This window comes from Vulpes vulpes, chromosome 14, assembly GCF_048418805.1.
Source record: "Vulpes vulpes isolate BD-2025 chromosome 14, VulVul3, whole genome shotgun sequence".
Classification (NCBI taxonomy): domain Eukaryota; kingdom Metazoa; phylum Chordata; class Mammalia; order Carnivora; family Canidae; genus Vulpes; species Vulpes vulpes.
In genome coordinates this window covers 231,207-252,497 of record NC_132793.1, presented here as the reverse complement: position 1 = coordinate 252,497, position 21,291 = coordinate 231,207, and the positions used below count along the sequence as shown (strand labels likewise).

Below are 21,291 nucleotides of genomic sequence, written 5' to 3'. Positions count from 1 at the left end.
ATCATGTGATGACACCTCTTCTCACCTGGTGCTTCATGCAAGGTGGTGCGTGCCGTCGGCCCCTGTCACAGGGCATGGTTTGCATGCTGTGGAAGATTCCATCCAGGGATCACTGCCAAGGTGGAGCTTTTGTAGTGATTTGTTTGTCGTTACTGCAGAATCGATTTAAAAAGCAGCAGCCCCCCCCCCCCCCGAAATATGTAGTAGATGCTGCTTTTAATCTTTGCTCCAGAGCAGATCCAAGTCAGAGGGTTGATGTGGAGTAAACCTGTGCAGGTGGTAGATTCTACTTGAGCTCGTAGTGTGCGTAAAGTAAGGTATGTTTTGTTGGATTGAGGGTGGTTTTCAGTGAGGTTTCCAACTCTTGTGTTTTTTTATTTTTTTTTTATTTTTATTTTTTTATTTATTTAGGATAGTCACACACACACAGAGAGAGACAGAGACATAGGCAGAGGGAGAAGCAGGCTCCATGCACCGGGAGCCCGACGTGGGATTCGATCCTGGGTCTCCAGGATCGCGCCCTGGGCCAAAGGCAGGCGCTAAACCGCTGCGCCACCCAGGGATCCCTTTTTTTTTTTTTTTTTAGATTTTATTTACTTATTCATGAGAGGCAGAGAGACGCAGAGGGAGAAGCAGGCTCCATGCAGGGAGCCTGACATGGGACTTGGTCCTGCGCCCCCAGGATCACGCCCTGGGCCAAAGGTAGTGCTAAACCACTGAGTCACCCAGGCTGCCCTCCAACTCCTGTTTTTAAGATGTGTGTTTGAGTAAAATGTTAGAGGTGTGTGACATCAGGCCACGAGAGTGTTATCACATATAATTTCTGAGTGTTTATTTTTTGTGTTTGATAGAGGCTGGGTGGGCTCCCCCTTGTGTGTGGCTCTGTGTGTCCTTGTGTGCATTCAAGTGGGTTTTCCTCTTGGGTCTGGTTTCCTGCTTGCAGCCCTACTAGCCGTTAAATGCTCAGAGCCAGTCTTTTAAAATGAGGCCAGAAACAGAAAGTTAGCACCTGTCTTGGTTTATAGAAATCAGTTTATCAGGGCACCTGAGTGACTCAGTGGTTGAGCATCTGCCTTTGGCTCAGGGCGTGACCCTGGGGTCCTGGGATCGAATCCCACGTCGGGCTCCCTGCAAGGAGCCTGCTTCGCCCTCTGCCTGTGTCTTTGCCTCTCTCTCTCTGTGTCTCTCATGAATAAATAAAGTTTTTGAAGGAAAAAAAAAAAAAACAAATCACTTATCTTGAGGCACATGGGGGGAGCTCAGTCAGTTGGGTGTTTAGCTCTTGGTTTTGGCTCAGGTCGTGATCTCGGGGTCATGGGATCCAGGCTTGCCTTGCACAGGGCTCTGTGCTCAGTGGGGAGTCTGCTTCAGATTCTCTCCTTCTCCCTCCCACTTTGCCCCTCTACCCCTTCTCTCTCTCTCTCTCTCTCTCTCTCTCTAGAATAGATGAATAAATAAAATATTTTTAAAAAGCAAAAACAGGGGCAGCCCGTGTGGCTCAGTGGTTTAGCTCCGCCTTCAGCCCAAGGCGTGATCCTGGAGATCCGGGATGGAGTCCCATGTCGGGCTCCCTGAGTGGAGCCTGCTTCTCCCTCTCCCTGTGTCTCTGCCTCTCTCTCTGTGTGTCTCTCATGAATAAATAAATAAAGTCTTAAAAAAAACAAAACAAAACTTTTTTCAGCCAGAAAAATAGTTCTTTAATGACAAACACACTAAACTCTGGGTAATTAGCATTATTTATTTAGGAAAGCTCTCCTGAATCTTGCTGCCACAATCTCGTGATAAATGGTCAAAATGTCTTTGTGGCCACTCCTTGTTCACCAACAGATTACCTGGGTTCATTTCCAGCTGGCTTCAGATTTGGAGAGGGGAGCAGGGATGGAGATGGGGCCTGCAGAGCAGTGTTGAGTGATAGCTTTTCCAAGACATCCTAGATCTCCTGGACAGTGGCTCTCTTGGCTCTGGTGCTCTCCCCAACCTGGCCTCTGCCCCTGCCCCCGCCCCCGTCCTTAGAGGACTTCCAAAAACAGCATTCTTTTTTCACGTGCCTGGGGCAAAGCCAGGTGCCGCTTCATTTAGCTCTTGGTGAAAATCAAGATAACAGCTACTTCCATCAATGACTCAGGATACCCTGCCAGCCCTTAGTCGCTGGCATGTGAGTTCCGGATCTCAGTTGGATGCAGCTGACATCTTGGTCCTGGAGCTTGGACTACTAGTCTGACACCCGAGGAGGCCACGTGTCCTTGAGCAAGATCCTTGACCTCCGAGCTGCCGGGTTCTTGTCTCTAAGGGCACATGTGGGCCTGTGGCTGGGCCATGGGCCGCTTCCTGTCAGCTCTGCTCACCATGCTAGGCGTGGAATCATATGTTACTCTGTAATTAATGCAGTCTTACAGCAGGAGGTTGTTTCACCCTGAAACCATGTATTGTGGTGCCTAAAGTATGGCAGCCTCCAGTGGCTGTCACTGTTGGGTCACTTTGAGCACAGGGATAACACTGAATGTCCTCCCTGCAGGGTCACAGCTGGAGATCGTGTTGGCCTCTTTGTGAGCCCAACTTCTGCTTGTCAGTGCATCCAGTTCAGACTGGTCTTTTCCCCGTCTGGGCTGCCCCCATACCGCAGCAGGCTGCATTCTCAAGGTAGCCTTAACACAGCATGGTAGCTGCCTCTTGGAAGACCCTTGGCAGGAGCTGGACCAGCCAGCTGCAGTTGGCTTTGGCTTCAGTCCTCTGGGCTACAGATGGGATGCCAGAGGAGGAGTTCCCACTGTCTCCCATAAAGAGGAGACAGGTGATCCTGGGTGTCATACCCACCTCTGGGTGAGGTGAACTTCAGTCCCATCTGGAAATTCCATACCCTAGAGGCTGAATTATGAAGTTCACTTCCACTGATAAGCCAGGGTGACAGGGAGGAGGAAGGCAAAGGCACAGTAGCTCACATGTGCCTGCAGAAGCATCATCATGAGCAACGGGCATAGTTCTGTGCCCTTGTTCCTCTGTCTGGTTACGTGCCTGGAGGTGAGGACTTTCTTCCCCTGCTTGTGCCTTACCTGGTCAGGGTTCTTTACCTGGACCAGTGGCTCAGACTGTTATTCCTAAAAGGGCTAGAGCCTCAGTGGTCTTGGTTTCTTGGGCTGCTGTACTGCCATGAACTAGCTCTTGGAAATGGGAATGCCAAGCCAGGCCTTAGGACTGTGTGGGCACCTGTACCCCAGTACACAGTGGCAGTTCAGTCTCACCTTGGGCCAGGGCTCCCCTCTCTAACCGGGGCTGGTGTGCTGGCATCAGAAGGCCAGACAGATGGGTGCCTGCCTCAGCGTTCTTTGCAGTTCAGCTGTGGCCCTGTCCCTTGGACACATCTTCCTTTGGGCAGGGACCTTCTGACAGCAGAGTTCCCAGGTGTTGAGGCGGGAACCCAGTGGGTTATGGTGTGTAGCCTAGGGAGCCGCTTGGATGTCACTGCTTTTTCCTGGACCTGTGTGTTTTGGCTGTGAGAGCCACCACTGTAGGCAGTTGCCTGTCATAACATTTATTGTGTCCTATAACTTCGAGACCTGTTGCTTCAGGGCATTTCTCCCAGCCGGTGCTCTGAATGCTCAGGAGTGTCCCACTGTCCTACCGGCCTTGGTAAGGAGGTGGGGTTTGGTAAGGCCAGGGGAATCCCATGGCCTGAGCCCTTTGTTGCATGTATTTGGCTGTGAGGTAAGTTTCTTGACCACACAGGATGGATGTACGGTGGGACACCCGGGGGGCTCAGTGGTCGAGCATCTGCCTTCAGCCCAGGGTGTGACACTGGGGTCACGGGATCGAGTCCGACGTCAGGCTCCCTGCATGGAGCCTGCTTCTCCCTCTGCCTGTGTCTCTGTCCCCCCCTGCCCCGTCTCTCTCTCTCTCATGAATAAATAAATAAAATCTTATAAAAAAAAAAAAAAAAAAAAAGATGGGCATGTGGTGCTGGCATCCAGGTCTGTGGACAGTGGTGCTGACAGAGTTCTGCAGGCAGGGAAGGCAGGTCCAGCCCGGTAAGCACCAGTCCCTGCCCCTCCACATGGAATGGGTCCAGGATGTCGGCCTAGTCCAGGGGCGTCCTAGGGAATGGTTCTCTGGGAAGGGACTTGGCTCCGCAGTGGGCATCATCAGGTCACCCTTGTGAGGGATTCCATGAACGCCGAAGAGCTCCCTCTGATCCTGCTCTGTGGCACCTGCGCACAGCCCCATGGAGCAGGTGGGGGCGGTGCCTCCCCTGGGGAGGAGGCCTGCCAGCTGCTTCTGCCACTGAGAGAGGCTCAGGGTATCACATCCTGGCTTCATCCAGGTGTCCCTGGTGGCCCCGGTCAGTGCCCTCATTTCATGGGAGAAATGTTGTGGGTCTGCAGATTCCGCAGTTAAATCTTAGGTCTGTTTTTCCATGAGGTTGGCCCATGTGTTTCTGGGAGACAAGAGCCCCTTTGGGATCTGCCTTAGATGTGCTCTGGCTTCCTGCTGGTGACCCAAGCTGTGCTGTTCTCGTTAGTCCATTCCTGCCTAGAGCTGACTAGGGGGCCTGGCCTCACTCTCCCGATACTCACACCGCAGGGCTCTGTGTTTATCTGCTTTCTATTTTGGGCTTTTTGGTAAATTGCATATGAAGAAAGGGCTGTGTTGCTTAGACAAAAGTGTGGAAGTTTCTGGTCTGCACAGAATAGTAGCTTTTTCTGGGAGTCTGTCCCCCTTCCCTGGTGTCCCTCCATGTGCTTACTGCCTGGGGACCACCAGAGGAGACTTGCTGCAGAGCCCGAGGCCCTGCCGCCGTCAGCTTGGTGTTCCCACACAGTGCTCCGCCAGGGCCAGGAAGATGCTCACGCCCAGCCAGCACTTAGATGCGCACCAGCCTGGAGAGACCTGTAGCCCAGGGCCACTTCTCTTTTCTCTTCCCGTGGTTTCTGCACACTCACACACACGCTGCCCAGCCAGGCTCTTCATACGTAGGTGATTGTCCTGTGGTTGCTCTGCTTTACTTTATAACGCAAATTTCCAAGCATGAATGGAAGTAGAGCTGATGCACAGCCCCCTGTGCACCTCCTGTCGTCCGCTGTGTCTGTCTTCCTTGTGATTCAAGATGTTCCGCCTTGGTCCAGGTTGTGTCGGCCCCAGACTTGAGGGGACCTGTAGAAGGGGCTGCTGTGTGATCCTGCCCTGCCACTGTGTGAGAGATCCTCTGACCCTGCCGGCAGCAGCACTCATCCTGCTTTTGCTTCAGCTTCTCTGTGACCTGGTTTCTCGTGTGACCTTTTCCAGCCCTTGAACATGTTCCGAACTCCGTTCGCTTGTGGAAGGCAGCCGTTGAACTGGAAGAGCCTGAAGATGCTAGAATCATGCTCAGCCGAGCTGTGGAGTGCTGCCCCACCAGTGTGGAGGTGAGTCGGCCAGGCTCTGCCTGCATCTGAGTACAGCGCCTGCAAGTGGCATCAGCTGAGCATTGAACAGTGATTTCTGGGACTAGAAGGCACTATGAAGTCCCTGGAAGCCCCCTTGTAGCATAGCTGCCAGAGTGGCCGGCCTGGCTGTGGTCACTTGTGCTGCTGATGGAAGCGCAGAACAGAATCTTAGCTTGTCACTGGCCCCTACCGAGAATTCTGTGTTGAACACTCTTTCTCAGGGGCCAGTCCTAATTCAGCTCAGAGTTTGAAAATAGGACCTGAACAGTGTAGGGTGAGGGAAAAATACTGATCGAGCTTTGTGTCAGCCCAGCATGAGTTTGGCTCGTTGCCTCAAAGCTAGTTGGGTTTCTTTAGTTTCAAACATTCTGGTTCACGACATTCTGTGCAATGATTTTTAGTCTTGGTTTCATGATATCCAACATGTCCTTAATTATCCTAAGGGGTATTGTGAAATTCTGCAAGCAAAATTAATCTTAATTTATTTACACAAAAGTAAATAGAGCCCATACACATGTTTGGTGATGAAATGTTGCAGAATCAACAGTCGGGGTGTGAGAACCCCAGAAAGCTGAACACCCGCTTGTCCTCTGTAGTCAGCAGTCCTGTCCTGCTCATCTCTCCAGTACCTGAGATGAGCCTGGCACACCGTGTACAGTTAGCTGGTGTTTGAAACGTGAAGGTTCTGTCAACCTCTCATGTTAAGCAGAGTCACTAAATAAGTGAGAAGCGTAACTGAACAGTTCCTAGATCGGTGAGAGTGTTGTACACATTCATGGGTTCTATTTAAAGGGTCTTTGAGAGTTGTTAGAAAGGATTTTGTGGAAGTGACCTGGCAAGTTATGGGAGTTCTGTCCTTTTGTTTGCTGCTGTTCTCTCCACACAGCTCTGGCTTGCTCTGGCAAGGCTAGAGACCTATGAAAATGCCCGCAAGGTCTTGAATAAGGCCCGTGAGAATATCCCTACAGACCGGCACATCTGGATCACGGCTGCCAAGCTGGAGGAAGCCAATGGGAACACGCAGATGGTAGAGAAGATCATTGACCGAGCCATCACCTCACTGCGGGCCAATGGCGTTGAGATCAACCGTGAGCAGTGGATCCAGGTGAGGTCAGCAGGTAGGACTCCCCACTGCGAGCAGGTGTCATGGCATCTGCTTTAAAAATGCACATTGGAGTCTCTCATAGGGTAGGGGCTGCTGGATGGTACCTGAGGGTTTTCATGCTGGCAGGGGAAGCAGGCACATGTGGCTTTTCCTTATGTGGGTTTTTTTTTTTTTTTTTTTTAAGGTTATTTATTTATTTATTCATGAGAGACACAGAAGGAGATAGAGGCAGAGACACAGGCAGAGGGAGAAGCAGGCTCCATGCAGGGAGCCTGACGTGGGACTCGTTCCCAGGTCTCCAGGATCACGCCTTGGGCCGAAGGCAGCGCTAAACCACTGGGCCACCAGGGCCTCCCCTCCTTATGTGGTTAAGACAGGTTTTTACAGTTGACATTTTGCGTATGTCTCGTGCTTAAAGAACTTTCTTTGTATGGACACTGGTGAGTAGTATCACTTTGCAGGTAGAAATACTGTGATGTAAGGAGACTGATAGGCTGCTGGCTAGTGAATCTCTAAAGATCTGACCCAGCCTCCAGGACAGACGACCTCTCCTGCCTTCCACTTCCACCTCCTCTTCCCCCGGGGTGGGGGTTGGGGGGCAAGGTGTGGTGAGCCTAGGGTGATCTGTTCCATGCCACCACAAAGGGTCCTATAGAGCAACCCCCCTTGCTTCACCTACTGCCCCTTGGCGTTGGACAGTGGCCTCAGGCCTCCTGCACCCTTCCTTCTCATGTTCCTGCTGCCACAGTCCTAATTCCCGTTCTTGGAACAGCCCCTGAGCAGAGCTGTCCCAGGTGTAGCCAGGAGGGTGCTGCCCTGTTTCTGAGATCCCTCTAGATCAGTGCCCTGCTCTTTCTCACATGAGTGTTGAGCTGTGTGGCCTCTTTCTATGTTTGGGCAATTTTTTTTTTTAATCCAGTTTGCAAGGCCTTGCATGTCCCTCTAAAATTTAACTGTTGAGATTCATTTTCTTTTTCTGTGATGTTTTTAGCCACATTGTTAGATTTTTGATGCTTCATCCTTTTGTGCAGATCCACATGTCCAACCAGTGTCATCTTCTTTCTGTCTGAGACACTAATGTTTCTTACAGTACAGGTCTGACGGTAAATTCTTCCAGCTTTTGTATGTCTGGAAACACTCTGTATTTCATCTTTTTTTTTTTTTCTAAGATTTTTATTTACTTGAGACTGAGAGAGAGCATGAGCAGGGGGAGAGGGAGAAGCAGAAGCAGGCTTGATCCCAGGACCCTGAGATCATGACCTGAGCCAAAGGCAGGTGCCTAACCGACTGAACCACCCAGGTGCCTCCATCTTTGTTTTTGTTTTTGTTTTTGTTTTTTTTGTTTTTGTTTTTGTTTTTGAAAGACATTTTCTCTGGAATTGAAGTGGACAGTCTTTTTCTTGCAGTACTTCAAAGATACGGCTTTGCTGTCTTCTCTCTTTTATTTCCCTCTAGAAATCCATCATCTTTGTCTTTATTCCTTTGTGCATACTGTCTTTTCTTTCTTTTTTAAAAAAGTTAATTACATTTTAAAAATTTATAAATTTAAAACATTTCTAGCTGCTTTTAAGATTTTTTTTCTTTATCATTGGCTTTGAGGAGTTTGTAATCATGCCTTGCTGGTATTTTCTTCTTGTTTCTTGTGCGTGGAATTTGTTCAGCTTCTTGGATCTGTTGGATTTATAGATATCAAATCTTTTATTTTTTTCCAATAGATATCAAATCTGGAAAACTTGTAATCTCCTGTTTCTTCAACTACCTGTGTCCCACTGAAGGCGGTGCTAAACTGCAGAGCTACCTGGGCTGCCCACTCCCGTGTTTTCTAATATTTTTATTGTTTTATCATATTTAGATGAGTTCGTTTTTGTGTGTGATGTGAGGAAAGGGTTTCACTTCTTTTTTTTTTTTTTTTTTTTTTAGATTTTATTTATTCATTTATTTATGAGAGACACAGAAAGAGAGGCAGAGACACAGGCGGAGGGAGAAGCAGGCTCCATGCAGGGAGCCCGACATGGGACTCGATCCCGGGTCTCCAGGATCACGCCCTGGGCCGAAGGTGGCGCTAAACCGCTGAGCCACCCAGGGATCCCGGTTTCACTTCCTTCTTGTCCGTGTGTGTGGCCGGGTGTCCCAGCACAGCTCTTGCTCTCTCCCACTGGCTGGTCTTGGTGCTGTTATAGGAGCTGGTGGTCCTCAGTGTAAGAGTTTATTTCTGAACTCAGCCCTGACCCTTAGACATGATGTCTTTATGCTAGCACTGTGCTATTCTGATTACTGCAGCTTGTGGAGAGCTTTGAAATGAGGAGGTGTGAGTCTCCTCCTTTGCTGTTTTTTTTTTTTTAATGTTTTATTTTTTTAATTTTATTTATTTATTCATGAGAGACACAGAAAGAGGCAGAGATGCAGGCAGAGGGAGAAGCAGGCTCCATACAGGGAGCCCGACGTGGGATCCGATCCCAGGTCTCCAGGATCATGCCGAAGGCAGCACCAAACCGCTGAGCCACCAGGGCTGCCCTCCTTTGCTGTTTATAAGATTATTTTAGTTGTTCTTGGTCCTTTGTGTTTCCATATAAATTTTAGGATCAACTTGTTAGTTTCTGCAAAAAGGAAACTTGGACCAGCTGGGATTTGACACGGATCTCACGGAACCTGCAGATTGTTTTGTGGACCGTTGCCATCCTGATGGTATTAAGCCTTCTGATCCGTGAATATGGGATGTCTTTTCCATTTATTTTGGTCTTTAGTTTTTTTCAGCAGAATTTCAGTGTATTAGTATTGCATTTCTTTTGTTTTATTCAAGAGTATTTTTGATGCTATTAGAAATGGAATTTTAATATTTTCAGGTGGTTCATTGTTGGTGTATGGAAATACGGTTGAGGGGAGCCTGGGTGGCTGAGTTGGTTAATATCTGCCTTCGGCTGTGGTCATGATCCTGAGGTCCCAGGATCAAGCCCCACTTTAGGTTTCCTGCTCAGTGAGGAGCCTACTTCTCCCTCTGCTCCTTACCCCACTTGTGCTCTCTCTCTCTCCCCATCTCTTTCAAATAAGAAATATCTTAAAAGAAAATACAGTTGGGCAGCCCAGGTGGCTCAGCAGTTTAGCACTGCCTTCAGCCCAGGGCATGATCCTGGAGACCGGGGATCGAGTCCTGCGTCGGGCTCCCTACATGGAGCCTGCTTCTCCCTCTGCCTGTGTCTCTGCCTCTCTCTCTACGCTCTGTGTGTCTCATGAATAAGTAAATAAAATCTTAAAAAAAAAAAAAAAAAAAAAGTTGATCTCTGAATATTAAGCTTGTGTTGTATGACCTTGATGAAATCATTTGTTAAATCATAGTAGATTAATTTAATGGATTCTCTAGGATTTTCAGTATACGAGATCATGCCATCTGCCTATACAATCTCTCCACCTACCCCCTCCCCCATTCTGAATGCCTTTATTTCTTATCTAATTGCCCAGGTTAGAACCTCTAGTGAAATGCTGACTGAAAGTGGAGAGAGCTGGGGCACCAGGGTGGCTCAGTGGTTGAGCGCCTGCCTTTGGCTCAGAGCCTGATCCTGGAGTCCTGGGATCGAGTCCCATGTCGGGCTCCCTGCACGAAGCCTGCTTCTCCCTCTGCCTGTGTCTCTCTGCCTTTCTCTCTCTCTGTCTCTCATGAATAAATAAATAAAATCTTAAAAAAAAATAGTGGGAAGAGTTAAAGCATCTTGGTCTTGTTCCTAATCTTAGGGGAAAGTATCTAGGTTCTCCAGTTGAATGTGGTGTTAGCTTTGTAGCTCACTGATGCTCTGGTCTTGTTTTATGGACTAATTCTTTTTCTCTCTCCCATTTTATTTTGGATCACTTCTACGGCTTTGTTCTCAGTCTGTTCTTCTGTAAAGTCTTATCTGGTGTTTATCTCATCTAGGGGGTTTTCCACCTCAGATTTTGTCATTTCCAGGAATTTAATTTTGGTCTTTTAAAGATGTCTCCCATGGGGCACCTGGGTGGCTCAGTCAGTTAAGCGTCCGACCCTTGGTTTCAGCTCAGGTCATGATCTCCGGGTCCTGGGATTGAGCCTCTGCTCCGCAGAGAGTATGCTTGAAATTTTCTCTCCTTCTTCTCTCCTCCGAGTCAGGGTTACTTGCTTATGCTCTTTCTCTTTCTAAAATAAATACATCTTTAAAAAAATTCTTAAAAAAAATTCTTTCACGTTTCTCTTTAAGATTTTATTCTTTTATTCACAAGAGATACACACAAAGAGAGGCAGAGACACAGGCACCATGCAGGGAGCCCGATGTGGGACTCGATCCCCGGTCTCCAGGATCACGCCCTGGGCTGAAGGCGGCGCTAAACCACTGAGCCCCCCGGGCCGCCCGTCTTTCACATTTTTAACATGAAATGTTAGAGTTTCTGTACCTCTATCTGATATTTTGAACACATGGAACACAGTGATGACAACTGTTTTAGTGTCCTTGTCTCCTAACTCTGACATCTTTGTCAATTTGGGATTGATGTTGATAGATACATTTCCTTTCATTACAAGTTGCATTTTCCTGTTTCTTTGCATGACTGGTAATCTTTGATTTGTTGCCAGATGTTGTGAATTTTCCCTTGTTGGGTGCTGGGTATTTTTGCATCCCATTAAATACTCCAGTTTTTCTTGTTGGAGTACGGTTGCGTTATTAGAGTCACTTTAATCCTTTGGATCTTCCTTCAGTGCTTTGCTAGGTTGGACTCTAGCAGGAGTGGGTTTGGGACAGGTTAGGGCTAATCCCCTTTTGGAGGTGAGACCTCTCTGTGTACTGTGAACTCTGTACAGTGACCTGTTTCTCCTGGGGTTTCCAGTCTGGCTAGTGGAAATCACCACTGCTCCTGGCCCCATGTGAGTTCTGAGGATTTTGCTCTAACCCTTTTGGTTGGTTCTTTCCAAATACACATGCTGTGTTTGATGCTCAGTGAAGACTCACAGGTGGCCCTCTGCAGAGCATAATGCCAGGGTTCTCTCTGTGTGCTGCACTTTTCCTCTCTGGTGCTTGGTTCTTGATCTTTTAGGGCTTAGCTCAGCCTCTTCCACTGGCCCTGCCTGGGTCCCCCTCCTTGCAGTGAGCTGGGCTGACCTTAGGCTCCCCTTGACTATTTCTGCATCACAGTCCTCACACCCCTTTGTTATCCATATCCAGTGACTGGACAACCACCATTTATTCATGATTGTTGTCTGGGTTTTTGGTTGTCTCAGGAGCAGGGGGTTCTGGCTGGGTCAGCAGTATTTCTCTGGTCCTCTGAGGGCTTTTTGGAGCCTGGTGGTGCACCTGCCAGGGCTTGCTGCTCTGGTGCTCCAGGTGCTTTCTCAATCTCCTTTGAGCCCCGGTAACCATGTTGCACACAGTAGAGCTAAGAGTCCTGTGCCTCTAGGAGCTCCCGCCTGGCATCATTGCCCATTCCAAACCCCCTTTTGGAGGCACACTTGCTTGTCCACAGCGAGTCCATTCCTTCTGCCAGCCTGTGTTTCCATCTTGTCAGGAAGGATGATTGCAGGAAGTGTTGGTGGGTGTCCTGTCCCCTGGCTGGTTCTCAGACCAGCCTCCTACCAACCCTTCATTAAGACTCTGCTTGAGTGCAGAAAATACACGCATGAGCTAGAATTTTTTTAAACTTTCCTCGGATTTCGTGTTTTGCTATTAGTTTTACTTCAGTCAGTTAAAGGATGATACATACTTTGTTTTTTTGTGGTGTCCTGCAAAGTGTTGTGACTTTCAGGTGTTTTGCCTCCTGAGCCAGTCACCATTTATTGAGCACCCACAGCATACCAGACTCTGCTAAACGCATTTTATCCTTGCCTTCCTACTTCCCTATTCAGGCCCTGTCCCCACAGCCCTGCTGCAGACCGCAGGAGCTTCCATGGCGGGTCCTGCTCAGCCCACCTGCACCCTTGAACCACATCTTTTTTTTTTATTTTTATTTTTTTATTTTTTTTTTTAAATTTATTTATGATAGTCACAGAGAGAGAGAGAGGCAGAGACACAGGCAGAGGGAGAAGCAGGCTCCATGCACCGGGAGCCCGACGTGGGATTCGATCCCGGGGGTCTTCAGGATCGCGCCCTGGGCCAAAGGCAGGCGCTAAACCGCTGCGCCACCCAGGGATCCCCCTTGAACCACATCTGCATGGACTCACATGCTTAGTTTTCCTTCTGTTTTGCTGGTGCCTCTTCTGCTTCCTTTGATGGTTTTCCTTCTCTTCTTGTAATCTAAACCACTTGGTGGTTTGATCATCAGCCCCTTTTTGAGACTTTTCTGTGGTGATCTCATCTTCCCGCATTGCCAGGAATGTAGCTTACATGCCAGGAGCCCCCCAAGTGTGACTCTGCTCTGAGCGCTCCCCACATCCTGGGTCACTCCCCTGCCGCCCTGCATACCCTGGGACATGTGACAGCACCACAGCCTGATGTGTCCAGGATGCATCTCTGGTTTGCCCACAGGATCTGCTAGGCCTCGAGCTAGCTTACCTCAGTATGTGGCACCACCGTTTATGCCTTGTGCACCCCTGCTGACTCCTTTTGCTCCTATCCCACGGAAGGCAAGTGTACCATCCCATCTGTCCCTGGTCCAGATACTCCCTTTCACGTGACTGCGGTCATCCTCAGCCAGACCACACAGCCTCTCCTGGGCATGGCAGTATCTCCTAATGTATAGCCCTGCTGATGCTCCACACAACAGGGTGGTCCTTTTAAAATATGATTATGTGACTCATTCTCTGGCTTAAAAATCTCTGGGTTCCTTCCTGCCACATTGCAGTAGAACCCAGAGCTCTTGCTGTGGCCTGCAAGGCCGGCCCTGAGGTCCAGGCTTGGGGGCCACTGCCTCACTCATTTGCTGCTGTGCTTCCTTGCTTATCACTGGCCTTCTCATCATGGCTAACACATGCCGTCTCCTTAGGTCTTTGCCATTGGCTCTGCTCTCTGCGTGGGGGCTTCTCTGATGCTTGTCGGGCCCCAAGGGGCTCTGGGTGGGCTTCTGTGGCTCATTGCACTTGGAGGTCTGTCCAGGGTTGCCTCTGGATCACCATGTTCAGCCTGCCTCTACCGTCACAGCAGTGCATGTCCCCTGCACCCTGTTGCCCTGACCACTTTCCATAAGGCTCTCATCAGTAGATATAATGGGGTCGTTTCCACCCTTTACTGTTGGAAAGAGCACTATAAAAGTGTTCCGGTATGTAGGTGGTTTTGCATGGATGGGAACGTTTTTGTAAGATGAATTACTTAAAGTAGGATTTCTAAGTCAACATATGTATGTTTTATTTTGATAGAGGACATGAAATTGCCCCCTGGGGGATTGTCCATGTGTGATCCTCAGTCACATGCAAGTATCTGTGTCTCTATCTTTGCCGTATGAGTATGTCGGTACACATTTTGATGTTGCTGATCTCCTACGTCTAAGATAGTACTTGGGAAAAATAAGAATGGCGTATTTTCAGATGTTTATTTGTTTTTTATTTATTTATTTTTATTTATTTTTTCAGATGTTTAAAAGTCGCAGTTTTGTTTTCTGAACAACTGTGTGGGTTTTTTTTAAAAAATATTTTATCTATTTGAGAGAGATTGAGAGAGCACAAGCAGGGGGAACGGCAGACAGAGAGGGAGAAGCAGACTCCCCACTGAGCAGGGAGCCGGACATTTGGCTCGATCTCAGGACCCTGAGATCATGACCTGAGCCAAAGGGAGACGCTTAACCCACTGAGCGCCCCAGGCACCCAGAGAACTGTGTATTTTATATCCTTTGTGGCATTGCTCTATTGCATTTTGGTCCTTCCCTGATTGATGTGCAGGAGACCTAAGTGGCGCATTTCTGTATCTCCTGCTGTAGAACCATGGCTGTCTTTTCTCTGCACATCCTGAAATCTGCTTTCTAAAGTCAAGTGCTTTCCTGGCGGGTCAGCCTGCCTGCCTGCCTGCCTGCTTGATGGGACACACTTGTGATTGGTCCTTCCTCTGGGTTTCTATCTTACCTTCTATGTGCCAGGCTTCTTTTATCCCCATCCCCTGTCTGTTTTGGTTAGATTATTTTTCTTTTGTCCATTTTGAATCCAGAGTTCAGACCAACAGATACAAGTGTTTGTGAGCTTGTATTGATTCTTGATTCTTGGTTCTTTGGAAGTTTCTTTCCTCTAGGAACCTCTTATAGCCACTTAGTTGCCTACTTTGGTATATTGTATGCAGCAGGTGCTTATATAATGTTTGTTGAGTGGATAGACGCAGCTTTGTTAAGCCCTTAGGTATTTGCCGAGCATTCATCTGCCGGGTGGCAGGGATGGGTACTTCAGTGAAGGAGGCAGACCCAGTCAGGTGAGCCATGGCAGGGCATGACGGGCATCAGAGCCTTGTGTGCACACCCCACTGGCAGTGCAGAGGCTCTCTCGGTCCTCATCATATAGGAGTAATGTGTCCCCTGTCTCAGGCACCTGGGGCTCTGGACTACAGTTTTGTGTCCCTCTTTCAGGATGCCGAGGAGTGTGACAAGGCTGGGAGTGTGGCCACCTGCCAGGCCGTCATGCGTGCTGTGATTGGCATTGGGATTGAGGAGGAAGATCGGAAGCACACATGGATGGAAGATGCCGACAGCGTAAGTCAGGCTACGTGGGCCTGGAGTCTCTGTGGGGAACTAGGCTGCTGTTGGGATGTGGTTTCGATCTGCTGATTTTTAAACATAATTGCAGTTGGAAGAAATACAGTTTTCTCTTAACCCAGGTTTACCTGGGGAGCTACTTTTTGCGTACCTGGTCATCTGCTGCGCTCTGCACTCTGGGTGAGCTGATTGTGTCCTGGGGGCCAGGAGCCAGTACAGAGCGGGAGCCCACAGAGCTCTCAGCTGTTTACCTCTCCACATCGGGGTTATCCCCCTTGTTTCTTTTATAAATTGCCTTCAGAAAACAGTTTGCATACACAGCTTTTGCCTACCGTGAGACTGCTTCCGAATAGGCGTCCAGAGAAGAAAGCATGGGGTCAAAATCCATACATATTTTAGGTAATTGATGCCTTGATTTCGGCCTTCCTTTTTTTTTAACCTTATTTTGTTGTTTTTTTTTATTAAAGATTTTATTTATTTATTCATGAAAGACACACAGAGGCAGAGACACAGGCAGAGGGAGAAGCAGGCTCCACACAGGGAGCCCGACGTGGGACTCGATCCCGGGTCTCCAGGATCCTGCCCTGGGCCAAAGGGCGGCGCTAAACCGCTGAGCCACCCAGGGTGCCCCTACCTATTTATTTTGAAATAATTTTAGATTTACCAGAAAAGTCGCAAAACCGTACAAAGAATTCTTATGTACCTTTTACCCAGATTCCTCCAGATTTGACCACTTCACCACATCTGTCTTCTCATCCTCCAGCCATGCGCGCGCGCGCGCGCACACACATCTCTCTTACACATGCTTTGAATATGCGCAAGCAAGCTGCAGAGGGGATGGCCCCTTTCCTGTAAAAGAGGACATTTTCTTACACAATCATAGCAGAGCTATCAAAATCAGGAAATAATGTTGATACAGTGCTATTATGTAATTTGCAGACCTTATCCAAATGTTACTAATTCCCTTGCTAAGTGTCCTGTTAGCAGAAGGAAAGTCAGGGGCCGCCCAGAGTCACATCCTCGCCTCTGGCCCTGCTAGTCAGTCTGCAGGAGGGGCTCGGTCTATCTCTGTGTTTCAGGAGTCTGACCTTTGTCAGGACGGGCCAGTGGTTTTGCGGGGCCCCCTTGATTCAGGTCTCCGTGAGGTTTCCTCCCCGTGGGCCGGGGTTCTGCCTCTTTGCAGGACATCAGGCCCTCCTGGCGGGTTGTTGGTAGGCTTGGGTGCCCTTTCAGCTCCAGACCAACTCAAGTGGCGTCCATCAGGTTTCTCCACCGGAAGGTTACTCTTTTTGTCCTTTGTAATAAGTGTTTTGTGGAGAGGCATTCTGAGACTAAACATCCTGTGTCTTGTCGAACTTCGACCTACTAGTTTGCAGGTCCACGAATGATGTTTTCCGCCTGTGTGCTATTTGCCAAATAGCACTTTCCTAAATACCATTTCTTCTACGTTTTGTTACAGTTTATTGGATGGAATTCTATAATAATGAAGAGCTTTCCTCTGTTCCTTATTCATTTCGGTATTTGGTTCCCTATGTTAGGAGAGACTAAGGATCCCTGCTCTATTCTGTGAGCTCATGGCCCTGCTGGCATCACCTGTGTGGAGCTCACATGACCTCCTCTTGAATGCCACGTGTGCCGTGACCCAGAGCACCAGTGCTGGGTGCTGGCCACTTCCAGGGCCTGCAGGTGACCTTGTGCACAGTGAATATGCTCTCGGTTCTTTTTTTTTTTTTTTTTTTTTTTTTTTTAATTTTTATTTATTTATGACAGTCACACACACAGAGAGAGAGAGAGGCAGAGACACAGGCAGAGGGAGAAGCAGGCTCCATGCACTGGGAGCCTGATGTGGGATTCGATCCCGGGTCTCCAGGATCGCGCCCTGGGCCAAAGGCAGGCGCCAAACCGCTGCGCCACCCAGGGATCCCTATGCTCTCGGTTTTTTAGGGAAGTCAAGACACAGGCCAACCATGGTGATATTTAAAAACTTTTCATTGTGTAACATTCAAGACACAAAGTATGAAGAATAACTTAACAAGCATGCTCAGTGTCTATATTGGAAGAAAATTCCTTAATATGCAAAAGAATCCCAGTTTCTGGTTGTTAAATTCCTTTTTTTTTTTTTTTTAAGATTTTATTTATTCATGAGAGACACAGAGAGAGAGAGAGAGGCAGAGACACAGGCAGAAGGAGAAGCAGGCTCCTACAGGGAGCCTGATGGGGGACTCGATTCCGGGGTCACACCCTGGGCTGAATGAAGGCAGATGCAGTAAACTGCTGAGCGCCCCCAGGGATCCCTGGACTCCGTTTTATTCCACCTGTGGAGTTAAATGCTTCATTTCTTTTTACCTTCCTTATTGCCTTTGATGGCACTGGAGGCCCTGGGCGTTGGGGGGCAGGTGGCACTGCCCTGCGGGTAGTGGACTGAGAGCAGGAACCCACGGGCCATTGCAGACTTTCCCTCTGTTGTTGCCCCTTCCACGTGTGCTGGAGCAGGCGCAGTGTCTTCTGCGGAACTGTGTGATTCTGGAGGAAGAGCTGGAGTCCTGTGCCTAGAAGAATGGAATGTTTGCCTGATGCTCCCAGCCCCCGGGGATGGGCCCAGGCCACCCACACACGAAGCCCTGGGCAGGATGTCACTGGATCTTGTGGGCAGTGGGTACCCAGAAGGCTTTGTAATGGCCTCAGGACCTTGGTCAGCAGTCACAGAGAGGGGTACAGACCAGTTTCTGTGGGGTCTAACCCTCACCTGGCACCTTCCTCACTTTTCCAGATGCTTCTGATTGGGACATGCCCAGGCCAGGGCCCTTCCTGGTTTCTGTGGGGGTTGAGTCAGATCCAGGCCCCGTGACCAAAGAGGAACCCAGTCTGAATGCGGACGTCTCAGTTGCGTCCCTGCTCTTTTGACTCCTCCACGCCCGTTTCCACGCTGGTGGTCTTTGAACGCCAGGAGGCTTGCTAGTGGTTCTCTTCGAGAACACAGCTGTCAATCTGGGAAGTGGCCTTGGGTGGCTCAGATGCTGTGAGGCTGCCTGTCCAGCTCCATCCGTGCCATTTGGATGATCAGTGTTGCAAAACTTTGTTTCTGACACACTTCTAGTGGCTTTTCACTTACCTCAAGGTACAAAACCCCTTGGTATGAGAGTGCTTCCTGGGTCTGCAGAGTATGGGAGAGCCGCATTTTTTTTTTTTTTTTAAGATTTTGTTTATTCATTTGACCTGAGCCAAAGGTGGACGCTTCACCGACTGAGCCACCCAGGTGCTCCCAAGCCACGTGTTTTTTTGGGCGGTCCGTGAGCATCCGGCATGGAGTGTGCTGGGCACTGGCCTTTAAGCTGCGTGCGGCCCAGTGAGAACAGCTGTCAGCCTATCCCAGTGAGTGTCCCTGGGTCGTGACCATCTAGAGACAGTGACACCATGAATAGTAACTTGTTTTCTTGTGTTGCGTGATGCTACCCAGGAAATAAAATCATTCTTAAGTGAGGAAAACAACATCCGAAGAGAACAGCACCTGTTTATGGTAGGGCTGTGTGAGTGGACGGGTTCTTTTTTAACCTGCATTTTTTATTGCGGTAAAATACACATATCCAGGAGCGCCTGGGTGGCTCAGTCGGTGAAGTGTCTGCCTTTCGCTCAGGTCATGATCTCAGGGTCCTGGGATGGAGTCCTGCGTCAGACTTCCTGCTCAGTGGGGAGCCTGCTCTCCCTCTCCCTCTACCCCTCCCCCTGCTGTACTCCTATGTGCTTGCTCTCTCTCTCAAATAAATAAAATCTTAAAAAATAAAAAACAACACATATCCTAAAAGTTGCCTTTCCACCTCCTTGAGGTGTGTGACTGAGTGCATGCAGTGCATTCGCAGTCTGCTGTGTGACTCCAGAGCTGCTCTGTCCTGCACACCGGAGCCCACACTCATCCACACTCACTCAAGTGGGTGGGTACTTTCTTGGTCTTCTTTGAATTCACCTGTGGTATATCTTATGATGGAAAATATGCACCACACCTAATTCTTAAAGAGGAGCCGTGTGTGTGGCTGCCGCTCCTCTACCCACTCCTGTTTGTCGGGGGCGGCAGACAGCCCCATGCCAGGCCCTGTGTGTGTCACGTCCCCGTCCTCCTGGGGTTTCCCTGTCCTGGATGCGTTTCTCATTGGGTCGTCCTGTTGTGTGATTTTGAGCAGATGCCATCACGCCTCTCGCTCTGATGCCTGTGCTGGCCGCCCGCTCTCACGCTTGTCTCTCTGCTCTAGTGTGTGGCCCACAATGCCCTGGAGTGTGCGCGAGCTATCTATGCCTACGCCCTGCAAGTGTTCCCCAGCAAGAAGAGTGTGTGGCTGCGAGCTGCCTACTTTGAGAAGAACCACGGCACCAGGTATGTGCTTGGTCCCCAGGTGTGGGCGCTCTCCACCCCTGTGTGCTCGTTGATCCTCTGACGCCAGGTTGGGTAGAGCTGAATTTAAACCTCATGTCCCCACAGGTGGGTGAGGGCCTGAACTGGGATCCAGTCGTCTGCGACGAGGGGCAGAGGCTTCTCCGACACTTGAGGCTGTGAGCTCTGTATGGCTCCTTCTGTGATAGGGCCAGCAGTGCTTCAGAGTTGAGACTGAGACGCAGTGTCTCTGCAGAAATGCCTGCAGCTGAGCTGGCGGACGCCTGGTGGCCCACAGGGTGCCTGGGGCAAAGCAGGGGCCTGCAGCCCTGTGTCTTGCCAGCGGTGGCTTTAGCAGTGTGGGCGGTGTGGCGTCTGGGCCCAGGCAGGCATGGTTTTCATTTAAGCTGTGCTGACTTTGGGTTTGGGCTAGTTTTGTGCTCTGAGGAGGTCCTTGACAGTTTTCTCTAATTGTATTCTTTAATTGAAAAAACCTTTTGGATCTGCCTTATTGGCTATAACTGCTGATTAAATTAGGTGTTGCAATTTCTGGTGTTCAGGGGGTGTCTCCCCGGGGCAGCGTCTCTCATGTTGCTGTGTGTGCTCTCTGCCCAGGCCCTCTGCTGCTCTTCCCTGTGCTGGGTGGGGTGTGGGGGACAGGGCTTCTGCTAGGAGCACCGGGGCCCTAGTTCTTTCCTTGCCCGGCATTGTCGAATCTGTCTGGTCAGGGTGTCTGTCCATGTGTGTTGCTCAGAGCTCCTGTCTAATCCCCACTCCCACCATCTCATTTGGGGTTTCGGAATTAACTCATTTGGGGATGCTTTGAGAGGACTGTGCTGGCCCACCCTGTACAAGTTCACCTGTGACAGTCCGTGTTTAGAGCAGGGCCTCCCCTGCCAGGTGTGGTTTGTGGATGTGCCTCGCTGCCACTGCTGCCCTTGGTCCCTGGGCTCGGGGCAGTTCCCCTCCCTGTCTCTGGCACCCTTCCCATCCGGCTGACTCATGGAATGGAATGGTGAGAGGAGGTGGGGCACTCGGGATCTGGGGTCCTGGTTCTGGTGTTGCCTGGGAAGCAGGATGTGCTCTCTCTCGGGCTGCACACAGAGTGAGTTCTTCGTCTTGCTGCCGAGGCCCAGAGAGGTCGTTTGTGTGGTGGTGCCGCAGAGCGACGGTGGCCACGGGAGGCGTGGGGGCCTCACACCCAGCACCCACACTGGTGGTACTCTTGCTCCGTAGTGACCAAAGTAGCTTTTTTCCAGTAAGACTTTTTCTTTGGATACCAAAGAATAGATTCTAGGTCGTAATCTTTATCGGCGGATCGGTGGTTACAGATGAAAAGAGCTCTCCTGTCACCCAGACCGTGAAGTTATCATTCCGCTCAGGACACAAAGCCATAAAAGGGCCCCTGAGAAGTCCCTCCATTGGGCTTAGCCACGTAACAATGCCTTGCTTTGTAGCACCCTCTTCAGTAGTTGATTTTAGAACCTTTATGAAGAGAAAAGATTTCCCCACAGTCTCCCCATTGTAAAATCTGGTAAATCATTGATAGCGCCGAACTTTGGAGCAGTAACTGTCTTTTCAGCACCCACGCTGAGGCTGTGAGCACCCTGTGTGCTCCGGTGGTGACCGTGGCCCCCTCTCTTCCAGGGAGTCCCTGGAAGCGCTCCTGCAGAGGGCTGTGGCCCATTGCCCCAAAGCGGAGGTGCTGTGGCTTATGGGCGCCAAGTCCAAGTGGCTGGCAGGGGATGTGCCTGCAGCAAGGAGCATCCTGGCTCTGGCCTTCCAGGTGGGTTGAGGGGTCATCTGCG

General features: G+C 49.7%; 1 protein-coding gene across 2 annotated transcripts in view; it reads left to right on the top strand.

Annotated features, from left to right (window-relative positions):
* The window catches only part of PRPF6 (pre-mRNA processing factor 6), a 41,062-nt gene that overhangs the window by 11,853 nt on the left and 7,918 nt on the right, over window positions 1-21,291 (top strand). For both annotated transcript variants that reach the window (XM_072735282.1, XM_072735284.1), the window contains exons 10-14: window positions 5,278-5,396; window positions 6,304-6,522; window positions 14,995-15,117; window positions 19,365-19,486; window positions 21,131-21,269. In XM_072735282.1, coding sequence (XP_072591383.1) covers window positions 5,278-5,396; window positions 6,304-6,522; window positions 14,995-15,117; window positions 19,365-19,486; window positions 21,131-21,269 — 722 coding nt within the window. The remainder of the gene's footprint in view (window positions 1-5,277; window positions 5,397-6,303; window positions 6,523-14,994; window positions 15,118-19,364; window positions 19,487-21,130; window positions 21,270-21,291) is intronic.